Source organism: Hemicordylus capensis, chromosome 6, assembly GCF_027244095.1.
Source record: "Hemicordylus capensis ecotype Gifberg chromosome 6, rHemCap1.1.pri, whole genome shotgun sequence".
NCBI lineage: Eukaryota > Metazoa > Chordata > Lepidosauria > Squamata > Cordylidae > Hemicordylus > Hemicordylus capensis.
The window spans coordinates 123,956,029-123,974,132 of NC_069662.1; the positions used below are offsets into that span (position 1 = coordinate 123,956,029).

At 44.9% G+C, this 18,104-nt stretch overlaps 1 protein-coding gene and 1 long non-coding RNA gene across 2 annotated transcripts in view; one reads left to right on the forward strand and one right to left on the reverse strand.

Annotated features, from left to right (window-relative positions):
- Window positions 1-8,501, forward strand: part of MEOX2 (mesenchyme homeobox 2) — a 91,707-nt gene extending 83,206 nt beyond the window's left edge. Inside the window, exon 3 of the mRNA XM_053263321.1 lies at window positions 7,512-8,501. Coding sequence (XP_053119296.1) covers window positions 7,512-7,736 — 225 coding nt within the window. The 3' untranslated portion in view covers window positions 7,737-8,501. The remainder of the gene's footprint in view (window positions 1-7,511) is intronic.
- Window positions 8,502-9,275: 774 nt separating this feature from the next.
- The window catches only part of LOC128330433 (uncharacterized), a 33,039-nt gene continuing 24,210 nt past the window's right edge, over window positions 9,276-18,104 (reverse strand). The window contains exon 3 of the long non-coding RNA XR_008310089.1: window positions 9,276-9,823. This is a non-coding gene — a long non-coding RNA (uncharacterized LOC128330433). The remainder of the gene's footprint in view (window positions 9,824-18,104) is intronic.

Sequence of the window (18,104 nt, forward strand, 5' to 3'; positions counted from 1 at the left end):
ATGAACTTCCAGTGCAACGACCTTTTGCACCAACTGTCCTAATGACCACTAGGGGCACTGGGAGTAGAGACAGTGAGTCAGGGTCTCCCTATCTGTCCCTACTCTATGACCCCTGAACTGACTCTGCAGCACTTCCTGTGCTGAGTCACAATCCTTCCTTTCCTCCTAGAGAGCAGATGGAAACATCTCTCTCCCTCTCCTAACCTATCCACTATGTAGTCCTTTAGATTAGAGATAGGTCTTTCCTGTCTAAGTGTATTTAACCAATAAATGTTTAGTGTTTAGTCATACAAGGATCTCCATGTGTTTTCTCTAAATAGCTGCAATATCCAAGCCATCCTCTGCTACTTACACTGTAACTGGTGTGTGTGCTCATTCCTTAGTGTTCTGCTGTTTTACCTATTGTGGGTAAAAATCAACAACCTCTAACATTTCCCCCCCGCCAGGCTTTTACCCTGTAGTTTATCTACCCCCCCCCCCCCCCGTTAGTTATTTTAGTTTTATTTAGAATGTAAATTTAATGCTGCCTTGTTTTGCATGTTTTTGTACCCTGCCCGGAGTCTTCGGAGTGGGCAGTATATCAAATGTTTCAATATAAATAAATAAATAAATAATGGAAATCTCTTACACCCTCCTCACGTGTCTCCCCGCCACCCCACCGAAGAATCATACACGTTTGCTTCTTTTCTTAAGTCAGTCATTCTAAGGCTGTAACCAAGTATTGCAAAACACTTCTAAGGTGCATTTCACAAACAGGGAGTACTTGGTTTAAATAGACATCAATCCAAGTTCTCTGTCCGTCTTCACTGGTTTCAGTTTCACTACACAGAATTTGGATTGATCTTATGTTTTTCAGATCTATCAGTTCCTGTACAGCATACTTACTTTGCTGGTCTGGGTAACTCCTAGCTTTCTCTCTGCTAAGCTTTATTGAGCTATCATGGTCTTTGTATAGGGTGCTTTCTGCCTGGATTGATTATTTATTTCAGGCTTATTTAGGTGTATCCTACAATCATTTGAATGTACTATTCCTCAGATTATTGAGGATAATCTCACTCTGCTTTGCTTTGCTTCATTCGTTTTTCCAGGACCTTCCTCTGCCCAAACACGGTAATAAGAATGTGAACTATATTTGTAACAGGATATAGTGAGATGAATCAAACATTATTAGCAAATGCAAGAAACCAATATAGTTCACATTCTTATTACCGTGTTAAGGCAGAGGAATAGTACATCCAAAGGATAATTCTGTGTACACATCTGAGCTCCCTTGAGGAACAGTGAGATATAACTTTCATTATCTATATTATTAATTCTCCAAGATGGGCCATGCATGTGGACGTGGTAGAAAGGAGGTGATTGGCTGACAGAGTTTGCAAGCAGAAGCACCTGATTGGGCAGTGGAGATTCCATATGCAGATAGAGAGAAGCAGCCTGTGAGAGCAGAAGCACCATGGTGGTTGGGCAGTGGGGATTCCATATGCAAATGGGGGGAGGAACCTGTGGCACTGTGGTGATTGGACAGTGGGGATTCCCTACGCAGATAAGGAGGAGGAGCCTGTGATGGTTAAGGTCAGTTGGAACGCAACTGTTACTGGTTGGAAGATGTTCTTGATTGTAGAGGAGAGAAATCTCTATATATAAAAGGATAGCAGGCAAGGGTCTGCAAAAAGACGGGCTGTGAGGGAGGAAAGAGTCCCTTTAGGAGAAGGAGGATGCCGTTGGGTGAATTAGATGAGGAAACAAGATGAACAAAATCTGTTAGGGAGGGAGGGAGAGAAAACACATGAAGGGAGGGCGAAGAAAGAGTGGGGAAGAGCAAGTGGAGGAGACAGAAAGAGACAAAAAAGGAAGGGGGAAGAAAGACAGAAGGAAGGGCAAGGGATGGGCCTGAGCCTGTCAGCAGCCTGAGGAGAATGAACGGCCATGGCAGCACTAGCAGCAAGGAAGGGCCCAGTCAACCACTGCTGATGTTTGGGGCTACCGAGGCCATTGTCAGAGGGAGGCAGGCAAGGGACGGGCCTGGGCCTGTCAGTGGCCTGAGGGGAACAAGTGGCCATGATGGCAGCAGCAGCGAGGAACGACCCGGTCAACCACTGCTTCTGCTCCTGGGGGGAGGAGCAGGAGCGGGGCTCAGATGAGGAAGTCTCTGGGGATAGGGGGCTGCAGTTTGGCCAATAGGCAGCCATGACCAAGAAGGATGAGGAGGATGGAAGCAAGGGGAAGAGCAAGAGTGCAGCTCAGGTGAGGGTGGGGAGATCTCTGAGGTGAAGGGAGCAATCAAGTACTAACGTGCAGATGCTCTGGAGCGTGCAAGAGTTCCAGCATTGAAGCGGAGAGAAATAATGGTGGCAGTCAGGATGCAGAGGTGGAAGGCCAGCAGGCAAAGCCCCTCTGGCCGGAAGAGATGGGTGGATGGCGGGTGAAGCCCTGCCGGCCAGGAAGAGGAGGTGGTGGCGGGGAGAAATAATGGCAGTGGCGAGGAGGAGGGCAGACGGCGGGCAAATCCCTACCAGCTGGGAGGAGGAGGTGGGAGGCGGCGGTGGGATGGCCTGGCCATGGCCCGCCCAATGGGGATTGCTGCGGAGGGGAGAGAGCTGCGGGGGGGGGGAGAGCGAGCAAGCAAGCTGCAGGGGGAGAGCGAGCGAGCGAGCTGCTGGGGCAGAGTGAATGAGAGCGCTGTGGGGGCAGAGTGAGCGAGAGAGCTGCGGGGGGAGAGCGAGCATGAGAGCTGTGAGGGGAGAGTGATCAAAAGAGCTGCGGGGGGAGAGCGAGCAAGAGAACTGGCGGGGGATGCCACAGGCTCAGTGCACAACTGCACAGATGCTCTATGCCGGGTCAGCTAGTTAATGTATATCTTAGTCTACATAATTTGTATAGTGGGCTATTTAAATAAATATGCACAATCCAGTTTTGGACACAGTGGTTTTGGAGAGGTCAAGATGAGTCAGAGTTGGCATTGGACAGCTGCCAGGGGCTCAGGGCTCTAAAAATAAATAAATCCTCTACTTCTGATACCTGAGACCATTCCTGTGTACAAGGCCTTTGTGTGATCATGGTGTGTTGAGTCTCTCAGGGTCGACCCAACTAGAACCCATGGAGGGCAGTTTGCTGAGAACATATTGAAACCTAAAGCCAACCCTGATACAGGCGCAATAGATGCACTTACAGGGCCTTGGAGTCAGCTTCCCTTTGGCTTCCAATGACGTGTCCAGTGCTACAGGGAGCAACCAATAATTTAAAAACTTGCCTTACATTGTCCCCTAAGCACTTCCTACAGATATACAGGAAGCATTTAGTCTCTTGTTTTCCTTATGACTTGTGCATGTGTGGAAGGCATAGATCTTTGCATGAGAAAAATGTGATCCCATTTTAAGAACATAAGAACATCCCCGCTGGATCAGGCACAAGGCCCATCTTATCCAGCATCCTGTTCCACACAGTGGCCCACCAGATGCCTCTGGGGAGCCCACAGGCAAGAGGTAAGGGCATGCCCTCTCTCTTGCTGTTGCTCCCCTGCAACTGGAATTGAGGCATTGTACTTCTGAGGCTGCCATACCTCTGTGGCTGTGACTTATAGCCACCAGACTAGTAGCCATTGATAGACCTGTCCTCCATGACTTGTCTAAGCCCTTTTTTTAAGCCTTCCAAGCTGGTGGCCATCACCACATCCCATGGCAAAGAATTCAATAAATTAATTATATGCTGTGTGAAAAAGTACTTCTTGTCAGTCCTAAAGTTCCTGACCTTCTGTTTTAATGGGATGAAACCTGGTTCTAGTGATGTGAGAGAGGGAGAAAAATTTCTCTCTGTCTACCTTCTCCATGAATAATTTTATATACCTCAATCATGCCTCCCCTTATTTGCCTTTTCCAAGGTAAAGAGCCCCAGATGCTGTAGCCTAGCCTCATAAGGAAGGTGCTCCAGGCCCCTGAACATGTTGGTTCCCCTCTTCTGCACCTTTTCCAGTTCTACAATATCCTTCTTAAGATATGGTGACCAAAGCTGTACACAGTACTCCAGATGTGGTCGCACCATAGATTTGTATAAGGGCGTTATACCCCTTATACAACCCCTGCTAACTTGACAAAGAGGCACCTTTTAATGTGGTGATTCTCTTTATTTAGCAGAGGGAGAGCAACTGGCCCTATCCACCCCCAGGACAGTACCTCCAGTGACTGTTGCTGGTGTCTATCTTATGTTTCCTTTAGATTGTGAGCCCTTTGGGGACAGGGATCCATCTTATTTTATTTATTCACTAGTATTTTTAAGCCCGTTATGATAACGGGCGCTAGCTTTCTATCCCGTCTTTTCTGTCTCTCTCTCTCTCTTTCTGTCTCTTTTTTTCCCCCTTGTCCCCTCTCTCTTTTTGGTTTTTTTTGTTGTTGTCTCTGTTTTTGTTCTTCCTTATTTTGCTTATACTTTTTTGGGGGGGTGTCTGGATGAATAACGGCCAAAATGGCCCATGAGAAGGTGGCCGCCCCGGCCTATCGCCCTCCCGCGCACCCAGCTGCCGGAGCCCACCTTACCCGCTCCAGCCCGAAGGAGAAGAGAGGAACTCGGGAACAGAGCTACTCTCTGTGTTAAGCTGCTGCCCATACTGTCGCAATGGACGCAATAGGCGTCCTTTGCGTCCATAGCGGCAGTTTGAGCAGTGACTTAGCACAGAGAGGAGCTCTGCTCGTGAGCTCCTCTCTTTTCCCTCGGGCTGGAGCGGGTAAGGTGGTCTTCGGCAGCTGGGTGGGCGGGAGGGCGATAGGCGGGGGCGGCGACCTTCTCATGGGCCATTTGGGCCCTTAATCTTTTTTGGGGGGGAGCGGGGAAGGTGATTTTGGGCAGCTGGGAGGGCGGGTGAGCAGGCGGGGGCGACGGCTGTGAGCGGGCGGGGGCCTCGTTGGCGGCTTCGCCGCCACCTCGCCCAGCTTCCCTGTCCCCCGTCTCGGTCTTCCCCCGCCGCCATTGCCCTCGCCTTTTTCAGGGCGGCCGCTTCTGGTTGCCTCGGCCTCCTCTCACCGTGCCGCAGCTCATGGCCGAGGCGGCGGCTCTGCCGCCGCCTCGGCCACTTTCCCCCGCCGCCACACACCGGCTAATGGCCGCCCGTGGCTGTGGGACACTGGTGTCTGCAGTCCTGTGTCCCTTGGGCTCTTCTGGGCCTGCGCTTTGCGCAGGCCCAGAACAGCCCAGGGAGGCAGGGACGCAGATCCCCAACGTTCCAAAGCCACGGCCACTCACTTAGCCTTTTATTATATAGGATTATTTCTCTGTGTAAACTGCCCTGAGCCATTTTTGGAAGGGCGGTATAGAAATTGAAATAATAAAATAATAAAATAAAATAAAATAAAATAATAATAATAATAATAGCATTTTTATTTTCAACCCCCTTCCTAATGATTCCTAGCATGGAATTAGCCTTTTCCACAGCCACTGTGCACTGAGACGACACTTTCAATGAGAGGAAGATAGACTAATCCATAGCTCACCAACCTCACTGAACTGATATTAGAATGGTAATAATCCCAAGCATTATAGCTCAATGCATGGTTTGGCACCAGCAACACACTATTATTTTACTAGGGGAAATACATTGTGAAAAGTGACATATATAATTTATCACAAAAAGCTGCATTAGCAGTACAAACATTATGAGCCCTTTGACATTGTTTTTGTGACAGCTTTTGACAGATGGTGTAACAACATTTCCTAACATCAAGCAGCTAGCAATAAATACTTTCCTTCTCATATTAGTTTTACTTTACTAGCCTGCTTCTTTGGCTTTGATAAGCTGACTAAAAGAAAGTAAGTGCTAGGCAAGGTTTAGAAGCTTCTAATGAATCCTGTTTCCAATACCTAACTGTAGTTTAGTTAAAATAGAAAAGTGGAAGCAAAACAAGTTCATCAATTTGAATTTAAATTCATTGCAGATAGTTTTAAATCATTTCAAAACCTATTATTGCTGTGTGAAATTGTATGAATATACAATAACTGACATCCTGACTAACAAAGTGAGGACATCGCAGGAAGCTGTTCTTAATGCAGCTGGAGGTTCAGGAACATATTTTTGGAAGGCATAGAGCACTTCCAAAGGCAAGAAGGGTCAGCAAAAATGAGTTCCCCTTCATACATGTGTGCTTCAGAAATGGGGTAGCCTCTAGCTGTGAGGACCCTCTCTCCTGCTGCATCCTTACTTCATTAGTGAGGATGTAAGCTAACATGTTTAGCATGCAGAAATGATGTAGCTTTCTTATTAATTTAGTTATTATTTATTGTATTCATTCATTTATTAAAAGATTTAATATACTGCCCAGTCCACAGACTCAGGGCGGTGTACAAGGCAAGAACAGCATCCTGGAAGAACAGAAACATCTTCAATAAGTTCTCAAAGGCTGAAAGGGAGGATTATTTTTGGTGCAATTATACAAGAGCTCTATAGTGGGTCCTTGTGAAGGCAGTAGGCTGCACATCATGTCAGCCAATGACATTTAGTGGCTGTTCACACGACCGTGCATGTGGTCAGGTGGGCGGGGGAAGGCAGAGTTCAACTTGCCTCCAGACAAGCACTTGCAGCACCAGCCACACGCCCACACAACCAGCACTGCCGGGATCAGCACGGATGAATCTCCCTGCTGCGCCCTGCAGTGAGGATAAACAGAGGCCAGGACTTGTCCGGCCTCCAGAGATCCCACAGTACACCATGCAACATGCACAATGCATTGGGGGGATTTCCCCAAGAGACAGGCGCTCTAGGTGCCCGTCTCTGTGTGCGGCCAGGCTGGAAGCAGCCTGGCTCACACACAAGGAAGCAGCCCAGGTTATGGAAGCAAGCACTCCCTTAACCTTGGCTAGCAGCCAGCTAAAAAGCCAGACCAGGCGGTGCTGGTTTGCAGGGATCAGGCCCAATCCCAGCAGTTCTCACACACACCCTAACCCAGGCTGGCATACCTAGCCTTGGCTAGGCTGTGTGTGAGGACAGCCTGTTAATGTTATAATGTTTAAAAGAAAGAGCCGTGTGTGTGTCAGTTATCCCAGCACCTTTGCACGAATTGGCCAGGAAATTGGAAGATCAGAACAGTTTCACTTAATATTAAGTTAGTGGGTAGAAGTCTGCTTGCACCCTTTTCCTTAAATAAAAATGGCTAGAGAGTTATTTCTTTTAAATTATTTATTATTATTTGTTTTATTACTTGGTCAGTTTCTAGACCGTCCTTGCAAAATAGCTCAGGGCGGTTCACAAATTGAAAATAGAGAGGGATACAATTTGCCCAAGGAAGGCCCCTTCTGTGGCTATGACCCTGCTTCTCTGAACTTTGTTCGACCAGGAGTACGCGCCTCTTTTGTCTCTGCTGACTGTGCTAACGATCAATGTGCCAATCTTCAGAATACACAAGAAGGAAACTGTGTATAATATTTTTGCCTTGGTGAGCATTGGAAGGCCTGTGTGGTTCATTTAAAGTAATGTGAACATTTATTGCTACATGATTCCAGTGACCTTTTGTTGTTGTTTTGATTCAAAGGTAAAAGTTTGGTTCCAGAACAGACGGATGAAATGGAAGCGGGTAAAGGGGGGACAGCAAGGGGCCGCAGCACGAGAAAAGGAACTGGTGAACGTGAAAAAGGGCACCCTGCTCCCTTCGGAGCTTTCTGGGATCGGTGCAGCCGGCCTCCAACACACAGGGGACTCACTAGCGAACGATGACAGCCACGACAGCGATCACAGCTCTGAGCATGCACACTTATGATAAAACTTATGGAGGAGTCACCGCTCTGTTCTCAGGAAAGACATGCTGACACAGCAAGCCTTACACAGACATCCTTAAACATATGCAAGTGACTCTGGAAATTAAAAAAGAAAGTGGACTTACGGTTTCTGCTACTCTTGAATTCCCCCCCCCTTAGATGAATTTCATAAGTGCCACACCTTAAAGGTGCCTTGTGAGCAGGAGCAGAAAACGAACTTGCTTTTGAACATTCCAGATGAGTCTGTCATTTCAATGACGTCGAGCAGGTATTTTTGCTTTAGCTTGCACTGAAAATGCCATTGCTGTCAACAGATTTAATATTCTGAGGGGAAACACACACACAGTGCCAACAGAAACACTGTCTAGTGGATAAGAAATGTATTTTAACTCTGTATATATCTACTTTGCAGCATTCTTACTTTTCACTCATTTTTAGCAATGCATTCATATTAGCTGTCGCTGATGGCAATATTCACTCATGAGGATAAATGGCTTTTTTGTCTCTCTATTTTTGTTTTGTTGTCCCAGAGATATATGCAGACGTGTGTTCAGAAAGCGAACAATACAAGTGAGTCTGCTAGGGAAAGCCCTTATACCACAGACAAAACAAATCTTATGTTGCATTTACTATCAACTGCTGCTAATAGGGAATTATTAAACCTTGCTCCTCAAATTTTCTTTCCTTATAACAGCAATGTTGTTTTTATAGGATCATACATGACCAGTCAGGAAAAGGAACCCCATTCATTCATATTTAAAATTTATTACCATGGACATTTTATATACATGTAACATCTGGGTTCACTGAAGATGCTGGCCACAATCCGTGTACTCCAGAGTAGGCTGAGAATGTTCATGACCCTTCTTCAAAGCAAAGCTGGATTGTGGATGGGAGCTTAGCGCTTGTGTTAATAAATTAGACACTGTTTCATCTTCAGTAATGTCAGTTTATATTCAGGTATTAATGACACAACAAGGTTTACAGAATTTACAAAGCAGAGGTGACTGCCTCTGTTAATAGTCACAACTTTATTAAAAGCTGTATACAAACTGCAAAAGGCCAAAGCATCTTTTCTCTTCCAATAATTTGTGTACATACAGTGAAATACTAAAACAAATTTTACACAAAACATTGATTGTACTTTGTAAAGGAAATGTTTAATAAATGATCCTTCTGAAATAATTCTCATTTTCCTCTGGATGTTTCATAGGCAGCTCAAAACACGAACATTTTAAAGTGCTATGAAACTGCCCCTATGTTTGCTTTAGATAGCACAAATCTGAACTTTCCATCTCAGATGAGGCTTCTACCTTTATTCATTAGAGGAATTCTTTCCTCTAGCAGGAAAAAGCTAAAGAAGCCTTCAGCCAAGAACAACAAGAACCACGTTAAACCATTTCCCCAGATTCAAGGCAAACATGAAATGGGTATTTTGTTGCACCTTGTAGAAATGGAGTAAAAATGGCAAGTGTTCAAAATGTGATGTAAACCAAACCGTTGTACATCACAACACAAAGATATTTAAGATACAAAAAAACACCTAACACATTTTTAAAAGACTAAAATACTTTATACAATATATGTTATGCAACAGTAACATGTAAAAAATAAAAAAAATCCAATTAGTCATAATGCCAGTATTCTTTTGCTGTGTTTGCTTATTATTGTGCTTATGTTACCTTGCTACAACTGTGGTCAAACCTAAAATGACATTACATCTCTATGAATCAGATCAGACTTTTAAACCTCCAATAGGGAGAAATGGGTTACCTCAACTAATGGCACTTGGAAGTGCATGGAATTTTAAGCATCATTATCAGCCAAACCTTGAACTGCTAAAGAAGTAGTATAATATTCTGGTTCTCCATCCCCTCACTGGAAGAGTGCTTCACTAGGTGAGAGAGTAACATTGTCTTAAGTTCTTTAATACGGCTTATTAGAAGTACTTCAGGACTCGTTTATCCATTTCTATTCTGTCAAGGTGAAACCTTTTTTCCTGTCAAGAGTCTGAGCAGCTGCATAACCTTTGTCTACCAAAGGGTCCATCCAGAAGGAATAATTAGCATCTCAAAGATAAAGTCACCATCTGAAGAAGATAAAAGGATGGGACAATCATTGAAAGCAGAGGTGCTTGAAGGTGTGAATAGCCTTGATCAAATGACTGTGAACAGGATTGAGACAGACACTTCTTGCAGGAACTCCTCAGCGGCAAATGACACACAGTGCATTGTTCCCAGCTAGAGATCATCATGGGATAGGTTTTCTGAAAGGCAATATATCAAGCAAGCAAGCAAGCAAGCAAGCAAATTAAATAAAATGGTGCTTGTCCCAGGTCCTTGACTGGAAAATAAACTCTAGGCACCTCTAAGCCTGCTTTCACTGCCCTCTCCTCCTGTGCTTTGATCACAGGCTTCTGTACCACCTCCTCCTCTCTCCAGAATACATTTTTTGTGGGGGTTTTTGCCTTAAGGAAAAGGGAAATGCGGCACAATGAAAGGGGAGTTGCAACCAAGTTGGGATTTTTTTTTTAACGCTCTCTAATGGAACACTTGAAAAATCCAAAGTAGTCAAGGTGAGCAGCAGCCTGCTCATGAATTGAAACTTGTGACGGATAGACCCAAAGATAATTTGGCACTTGGATTAATTTGTTCCAGTCATTTAGAAAAATAATCCAGCCTCTGAACTGGGTCCACAGCAGATCAGACCCCTTACAGTACACCTCACATGAGCCCTCTTCACAGATACTCCATCTTGGTAAATTGGGAAAGGGTAGCAGTGAGGGTTGATGCTTGCCAGAAGATAGCTGGTCTTGTGGTAGCAAGCATAACTTGTCCCCTTAGCTAAGCAAGGTCCACCCTGGTTGCATATGAATGGGAGACTGGAAGTGTGAGCACTGTAAGATATTCCCCTCAGGGGATGGGGCCACTCTGGGAAGAACAGAAGGTTTCAAGTTCCCTCCCTGGCTTCTCCAAAACAGGTCTGAGAGAGATTCCTGCCTGCAACCTTAGAGAAGCCGCTGCCAGTCTGTGAAGACAATACTGAGCTAGATAGACCAATGGTCTGGCTCGGTATATGGCAGCTTCCTATGTTCCTATGAACAGTCAAAACAGATCCAATTAGGGTTGGGCCAGGATTTTGCAACTAATCCTAACTGGATTTGGATGATTACTCCAGGATCCAGGTGTCCAAGCTTCCCTATTTAGATTTCTAATTTACCACTAGTAGAAATGGTTAACTGTCATGGACTAAAAGTTTTCCAAAGTTCAGACCTTGAATATCTGCCGTCTTCATGGGGAAGAAAAACAGTATGAGTTAAAAACAAAAGGTTTGTGCCAGCTTCATGCTGAATTTTGTGGCCTTTCTCCAGTTATATCTCTTGAATAGGTATACATTTGGGGCCTTTGCAAACAAAGTATACTGTATACACAGTTTAGGATCAGTCTGAGAGTTTGGCAGTAATATTTAAGCACTTTTGTATGATAACTGAAAAGTATTAACTGAAGAACCTTTCTGATGAATCCTGTATATAATTGGTAAATTAACTTTTAAAAACAGTCCAGATTTATCTGAGGATAATGATATGATAAGGCCCAGAAAGTAGCTACTAATTTCAGAAGCCCTGGCAGGGATATTTCTAATGGAGTTAAAACAGAGAAAGAACTAAGTGGGGAAAGGTGTGATCTGAGACACAGTCTCACTGCACAAAGGCACACAGCTTCCATCTGGATGACCTTTCCCCTTTGTTGTTCCTTCAATCCTTTTCCACATCTCAGGGGACCCACTAAGTTTATAGGCAAGCTCCACGTGCTCAGTGGAAAACTCAGGGAGAACCACAAAAAGAAAGTCATCCCCCATGGGTGATAAGTCTCCTTCTTATTTACAGGAAGTTTTCCATCTGGAGGCAGAATTACTGTCACGTAAGTATTTACAAAAGTGCTTTACTGTTTTTCCTGATATAGCTGTTACAGTCTGAACCATTTACCAGTGTTTTTAACCTGATTCGTATACTCCTGAATTGTTTTTTAGACATTTTTGTGTAAGCTGCTTTGGAAACTGAATTGTGGAAAGGCAGGATAGACATATTTCAAGAACAAACGGACAATTATAGCTCAAATAGTTTAACTGGATTAAAAACAATTCTGAGCTATAAATATTGTGTTTGCCTTGATAATATTTTCAAAAAATGTAGGTGGGCGCTAAGCTGCCATAGCTGGAATGAAAGTAGGGAGATGGTTGTAACAGCTCTGGATCACTGCTTGAGCCCCACTCCGTATTTAGGATCACTATTTAAGCCCCACTTAACAACACAAGCAATCCTTGGCTGAAGATGCTCCAAGTTAAGACGAATGGTATTTAAGATGTTTATAAATTCCCACCTCCTTCCTTCTGTTGCCCAGGAGGTGGACGAGAAAGAGGAAAGCTATCCAGTTGCCTCCCATTTTCTCACAGAAAAGGGAGAAAGATCAAAGAAGGAAGTGTAGGTCTAGGGTAGTGGTGTGCACAGAACCTCCGTGGTCCAGCACTGGGGAGTGGAGCTCTTTAAGGGCAGCGGAGTGTGTACTTACCCCTCCCACCTCTATCCCCCCTCCAGCGCTCCTGGTTTTGTAAGCATTTGGGGTGGCACGTCACGTCCATCCGTCACATGTCATGTCCGTGCATCACACACGGGTGCGCCCCCAACGTGCACACACCCGACATGCGCACACACGCAAGGCAGGACATGACACGCACGCACAGTGAGGCTTTTGAAGGCTTTTGACAAGGAACAGGGGAAGAGGCAGCAGGAAGGTACCCTGCTGCCCCAAAGGCTTACAAAACAGGGAGCGCTGGATGGGGAAAAGCAGCGGGAGGGGTATGTACACCCTCCCTCGCCCTTAAAGGTCCACCCCTCAGGCACCAAACCAGCCCCAGGTCCGGACCGGTCCAGAGGCCCTTAGAATGGGGTCCGGACCGGTCCGTGCATATCCCTAGTCTAGGGTAGGCAACTTCTGATTCACCACCATCAACTTCTCTGCACAGTATGCACATCTGTGACTGATACACCAACAGTTTTGAGAGCAATGGAAAAAATATGCTATCTGGCCTTGAGGAATCAAATGAGGAATCAAACCCTCATTTGTCATATTGCTTCCTATGGGAAAATAGATTCCAAGTTAAGACATTTTGACTTATGACACAGTTTTCAGGAACCAGTTGTATCCTAAGTCTGAGGACTTCTTGAGGCTGTTCACACATGCAGCAAAGACTGTGCTTAGGCATCCAAGCCTGGTCTTTGCTGTGTGTGGGAACCACCAGGACCCGCGGCGGCAAATCCTGTAGGGAGCGCTGGCTGTTCGCCAGGGTTAAGGGCGTGAGCGTACTTTTACCCTGGCTAACTGATTGTGTGTCAGTGCTGCACGGCTCCACATAAGAACATAAGAACAGCCCTGCTGGATCAGGCCCAAGGTCCAGTATCCTGTTTTGCACAGTGGCCCACCAGATGCCGCTGGAGCCACAGGCAGGAGTTGAGGGCATGCCCTCTCTTCTACATAGCAGGTCTACGTAGCATCTACACACAAGTAGCCTCCTGGCCTGCATTGGGAGGCCCCTCATAATGCACTATGCACTCGCACAGTGCATTATGGGAGTTCCAGAGGTCTCCTGGCCCCTACACCCCCATGCTGCCGGGAGCAGCCAGAAGTTGTCTGGGCGGGCGATCTGCCGCCCAGAAACGTCAGGGAGATTGTCTGCGGGGCACGCTGCCTCTCTTCGTCTCTTTTGAGCCCTTTCTCCCAATCACGAGAAAGGGCTCATGATGTAAATGCATAACTGACCCTGAGGTCCTTTAGTATACAGCAGCCGGAATAGGGCTTTCCATGGATGGGAAGCCTGTGGGGGAGTCAGAGGTAATCAACAGAGGTATTTAACTATTTCCCAACCACCTTCCAATCCAGTTTTGCATGTAGTTCAGCTGCAGTGCACATATGCATGCATTACCATCATGTTTACTAAAGGCCATGTGGTTTTCTTGGTGGACTAGAGGACTGCTTTCTTCCATGCAGTAAGAGATTATGCCTTTTAGCATCTTCCTATATCGTTGCTGCCTGATATAGAAGTTTTCCATATTCTGGGAAACACACAGAGTCGATACCGACTTGACAGCACAACCTTTCCTTTTCTTTTACTAAAGGCAATTTTCATCCATACCCCAGTCAGAGATTTAACTAGGGATGAGTCAAATGTTCCAGGGGAAAACTTTCAGGGGTCGGACAGGAAGTGAAAATAAGACAAAATATATGATGGCTTCCCTTTGTACTACCACTGTCAATTTTGGGGAAGTTTTGTACAAGCAGTCCACCATTTTCTCCCCAGAATGCCCCACTGTCATGATGTTACATGATAATATAGCATCATTCACAGGGCATATTATTCTGTGGGGAAATGGTTGTCTTAAGCTACTGGCCACCACAAAGACTATTGCCACAGTCACTGGTAAGATGATTTTTGCCTCCATTTCACCGCCCTAAAAATCACCAAAATACACTTTCCCTAAAATTTGTCCTGCAAATGCATTTTGGCTCAGCCCTGGATTTAATTTCTTGAGACTCTAGAACAGGAGTTGTACCATGAAACATTGGCAACTCTGCTGACTCGCACTAACAACAAGGCATCCTCATGAAGCTAAAATAAGGCAAGTGGTTTATTAGGGACACTGAGCAGAAAACAGGGGTTTATGCTAAATAGGGACAGTGGAAAACCTATACGTGAGTTGCAGAAAGAAGAGACTTCTGGTAGGAATACTTATGCCTTGAAATGGCAGACTGTGCTGCTAAAATAGAAGTTGCTTTTTCAAGAGGTCCAACTCCAGACCTACTTCGTAACTGTCACTTTCATCTACATATGAGTCAAGCCACCCTCAGCCACAAATATGCTCAAGTTGCAGCTTCAAATGCAGAAACGCTGCCTTCCTGGCTGCACATGAATATAGCTGGAAGAAGCAAGCATTTCTCTGATCTGGGTAGCATTTTTTCCCCAGCCACAGAAATCCTAGAATTGTTGCAGTTCACACTTTTGTTTTTGCCATGAGCTTGTGCATGCAATCACTAGTTCAGAGAGCTCAGGAGGAGGTGAAACTAACCGGGTAAAACAGCTGTAATACAATACATTTTCTAGACAAGTTTCCCATTCTTTCACCTTAATTGCCATATGCTTTGAAAACTGCATAAAATAATGATGGAGATAGTTCCCATTCTACTCCCTCTGTACGTTTCCCATTAAAATGTATCAAAATGTGTGGACCCAATATTCTGCAGTGGGAACTCGCTTTCAGAATAGTATCATCAATATCAACCCTCACTGTGCTTTATCACAAGCTGCTGTCGATGTTTTGCAGTTTTTCTGAACTTTGATTGCAACCTTTTGAACACGATATTTCACTGCTCATATTAGCGTCTACAGATTTTTACAACATAAACTGCTGAGGTGGTCAAAAAGACCACACCACTTCAAGCTGCAGGGGGGAGGTTTTAATTCTCCCCTATGTTAAACATTCCCTGCAGATAGAATATCAGCACAGCAGGAAAGGGGCAAGATGGGAACTGTTCTCCCCGATGTGCTAGGTAACAGTTTGCAGGGACATGGGGAACATTCAAAACTGATATCTTGCCTGCAGCGATGGCCCCAATTGCGGGGCGGAGAGGGGGACCTGCTGGTGGTGCTGGTAAACCAGTCCCACAAGCCTTTCCCCACCCCTGCAAAAGTCTGATACTTTTGTGGAGCATTCCATGAAAGTATCAGTTCTCCCACCAAAAAAGAAAAGACTTCACACACAAAATCAGCCCAGTGTTAACAGACATTCACTCAGTGCTCTACGGCTATCTCTTTGCCTCAGCTCTCCATCTCTAATATGAGGATGGCCTACATCACAGGGGCGTTTTTATTATTTATCATTATGATTATTAATTCGATTTCTATACCGCCCTTCCAAAAATGGCTCAGGGCGGTTTGCACAGAGAAATAATAAATAAATAAGATGGATCCCTGTCCCCGAAGTGCTCACAATCTAAAAAACAACATCAGATAGACACCAGCATCAGTCACTGGAGGTACTGTGCTGGGAGTGGATAGGGCCAGTTACTCTCCCCCTGCTAAATAAAGAGAATCACCACGTTATCTCCACGAGTTGTTTAGTACTGTACATGTGAAATGCTTTGAAAACAAAATGTGATATTAGTGCTAAATGTTTAGTTGTCTGGAGGCCAGTTCTTTATCCTGCTTTCATTAAGTAGTAAGGTACACTAGCAGGCAATAAGCTGTATAGTAAACACGATTTCTTTGAACTTCTAAAATATTTACCATAACCGGCTATTTTAATACAGTCTTAACAAGTGCACAATGATGGGAAAACCCATTGAACCACTTATTACATCACATATTATTTGTGTTTACTTGTGGATTGCTCTTTTTCTTTTTAAGGGACATTTCTGAACATTTATCACTTTATTCGCCAAATAAGTCACGTGTGTAGTTGACAAAACACTGAAATATGTGCTTGCCAAGGTACATTGTATCATTCAAACATTGCACAGGAGTCTATGCATTCCTTCCAGTGAGGGGGAAAAAAGCCAAGCCTAAATATGATCCATCAGGAACAGAATACAGTATTTCTGTGATGCTTATGAATGCTTACATATAAGCAATTTAGAGAGGAAATGTTTTCATGACCTTTTAATTCATAAAGCATTCCAGCTGGAAGTCAAAACATTACATTGCTCTACACTAACATAGTTGCCTAAGCTGTTTGATTCTCAGACTCCCAGAAGTAAATTTTGCAAGAATTTGTAACTCAGAAAATTGACTTGAGTGTGTTCTGGATCTGGCACAAATTGGATACATGGGCTTATGCTCATTTTCCTTTCTCTGGCAATTCCTTTGGGGAATGTTAGTGTGTCCTTATGTGTGCACACAGAGCTGTCTGCATGCAATGGTTTACCCATTCATTCTCAAGAGCTGCAACAAAGTTCAAGTGGAATTGTTCTATCCATGCAAGTCAACAGTGAAAACTGCTAGCACAGGAACTTTAAATGTACACTGGATGTGTGCATGTTCAGCAGCAATGATTAGTCCTCTTCAGAGACACAAGTTTGGGGTGGTACAGAAATATTTTGAATAAATGTAAAAATAAATATTATCAGTGCAAGCAGCACTCACACTTGTAACTGGGAAAGAGGGGAGGAAGTCCCACCCCACTGCTGGCACTCACTTCCTCCCATGGGGTAAGCACACTTTATGGTGCTCTTTGTTTGAAGGGGAGTTCACCGGAGATTCCGTGACCTGGAAATTTTTAACACCCGGCTTTTAGTTCACATCTCCGAAATGGAGATGTGCATTCCCATATTGGCCAAATTTACCCCTAAGTCCCTGCAAGCTATCAGGGGGCACTTCAGACACAATTTGGGTTTTTCATCATGTGTTAAGAGTGCTGCCTGATTTATATCTGGGGTTTTTAAAATCCACTTTTTGTGTTGGTTTTTGGGTGCAACTTCGAACTCTCAGTAAAGCCTGAGGCCCATCTAATCCAGCATCCTGTTTCACACAGTGGCCCACCAGATGTTGCTGGGAAGCACACAAACAGGAGCTAAGGGCACACCCTCTCTCCTGATGTTACTCTCCTGCAATTGGTATTCAGAGGTATCCTGCCTCTGAGGCTTGCGGTCTATAGCTCTCAGACTAGTAGCCACTGATAGGCCACTCCACCATGAAGTTATCCCACCCCTCCATAAAGCCATCCAGGTTGTTGGCTGTCACCACATCTTGTGGCAGAGAATTCCACAAGTCGATTATGTATTGTGTAAAAAAATACTTCCTTTTGTTGGTCCTAAATTTCTTGTCAATCCTGGAAGTTGCAGCTTATGGAATCACATTTACAGAGCCTCCCCCTTAGGACAAACAGTGCCCTAGGTGTGTGTATCCCATGGGAGGAGGCGAGTGACAGCAGCAGGGTGGGGCTTTCCTCTTTCCCTGCTGTAAGCTTGATTACTGCTTGCACTGATATTGTCTGGGCAATTGTGTATGCCTGCTGCTTATTCCAGACATGTCTCATGCATATTTATTTAGAAATAAAGCCCACTGAATTCAATGGGGCTTACAACTCAGTAAGTGTGCCCAGGAATGCAGTCCTGCAGAGGACATATTTCCAGATGGCAGAAGGGGTTTCCTGGAGAAAGGGAGGGTATAAAAAATTGCCACGTCCCTGCTGCACCGTGCGGCTGCTCTCTTGTTAGATTGGGACATCCTTACTCTGTATGTCAGCTCACATTAGTAAAACATCAGTTTCACAACCAAAATGCCATGAGCCATCTAATTTTCATTTCATTGTATGGCACATT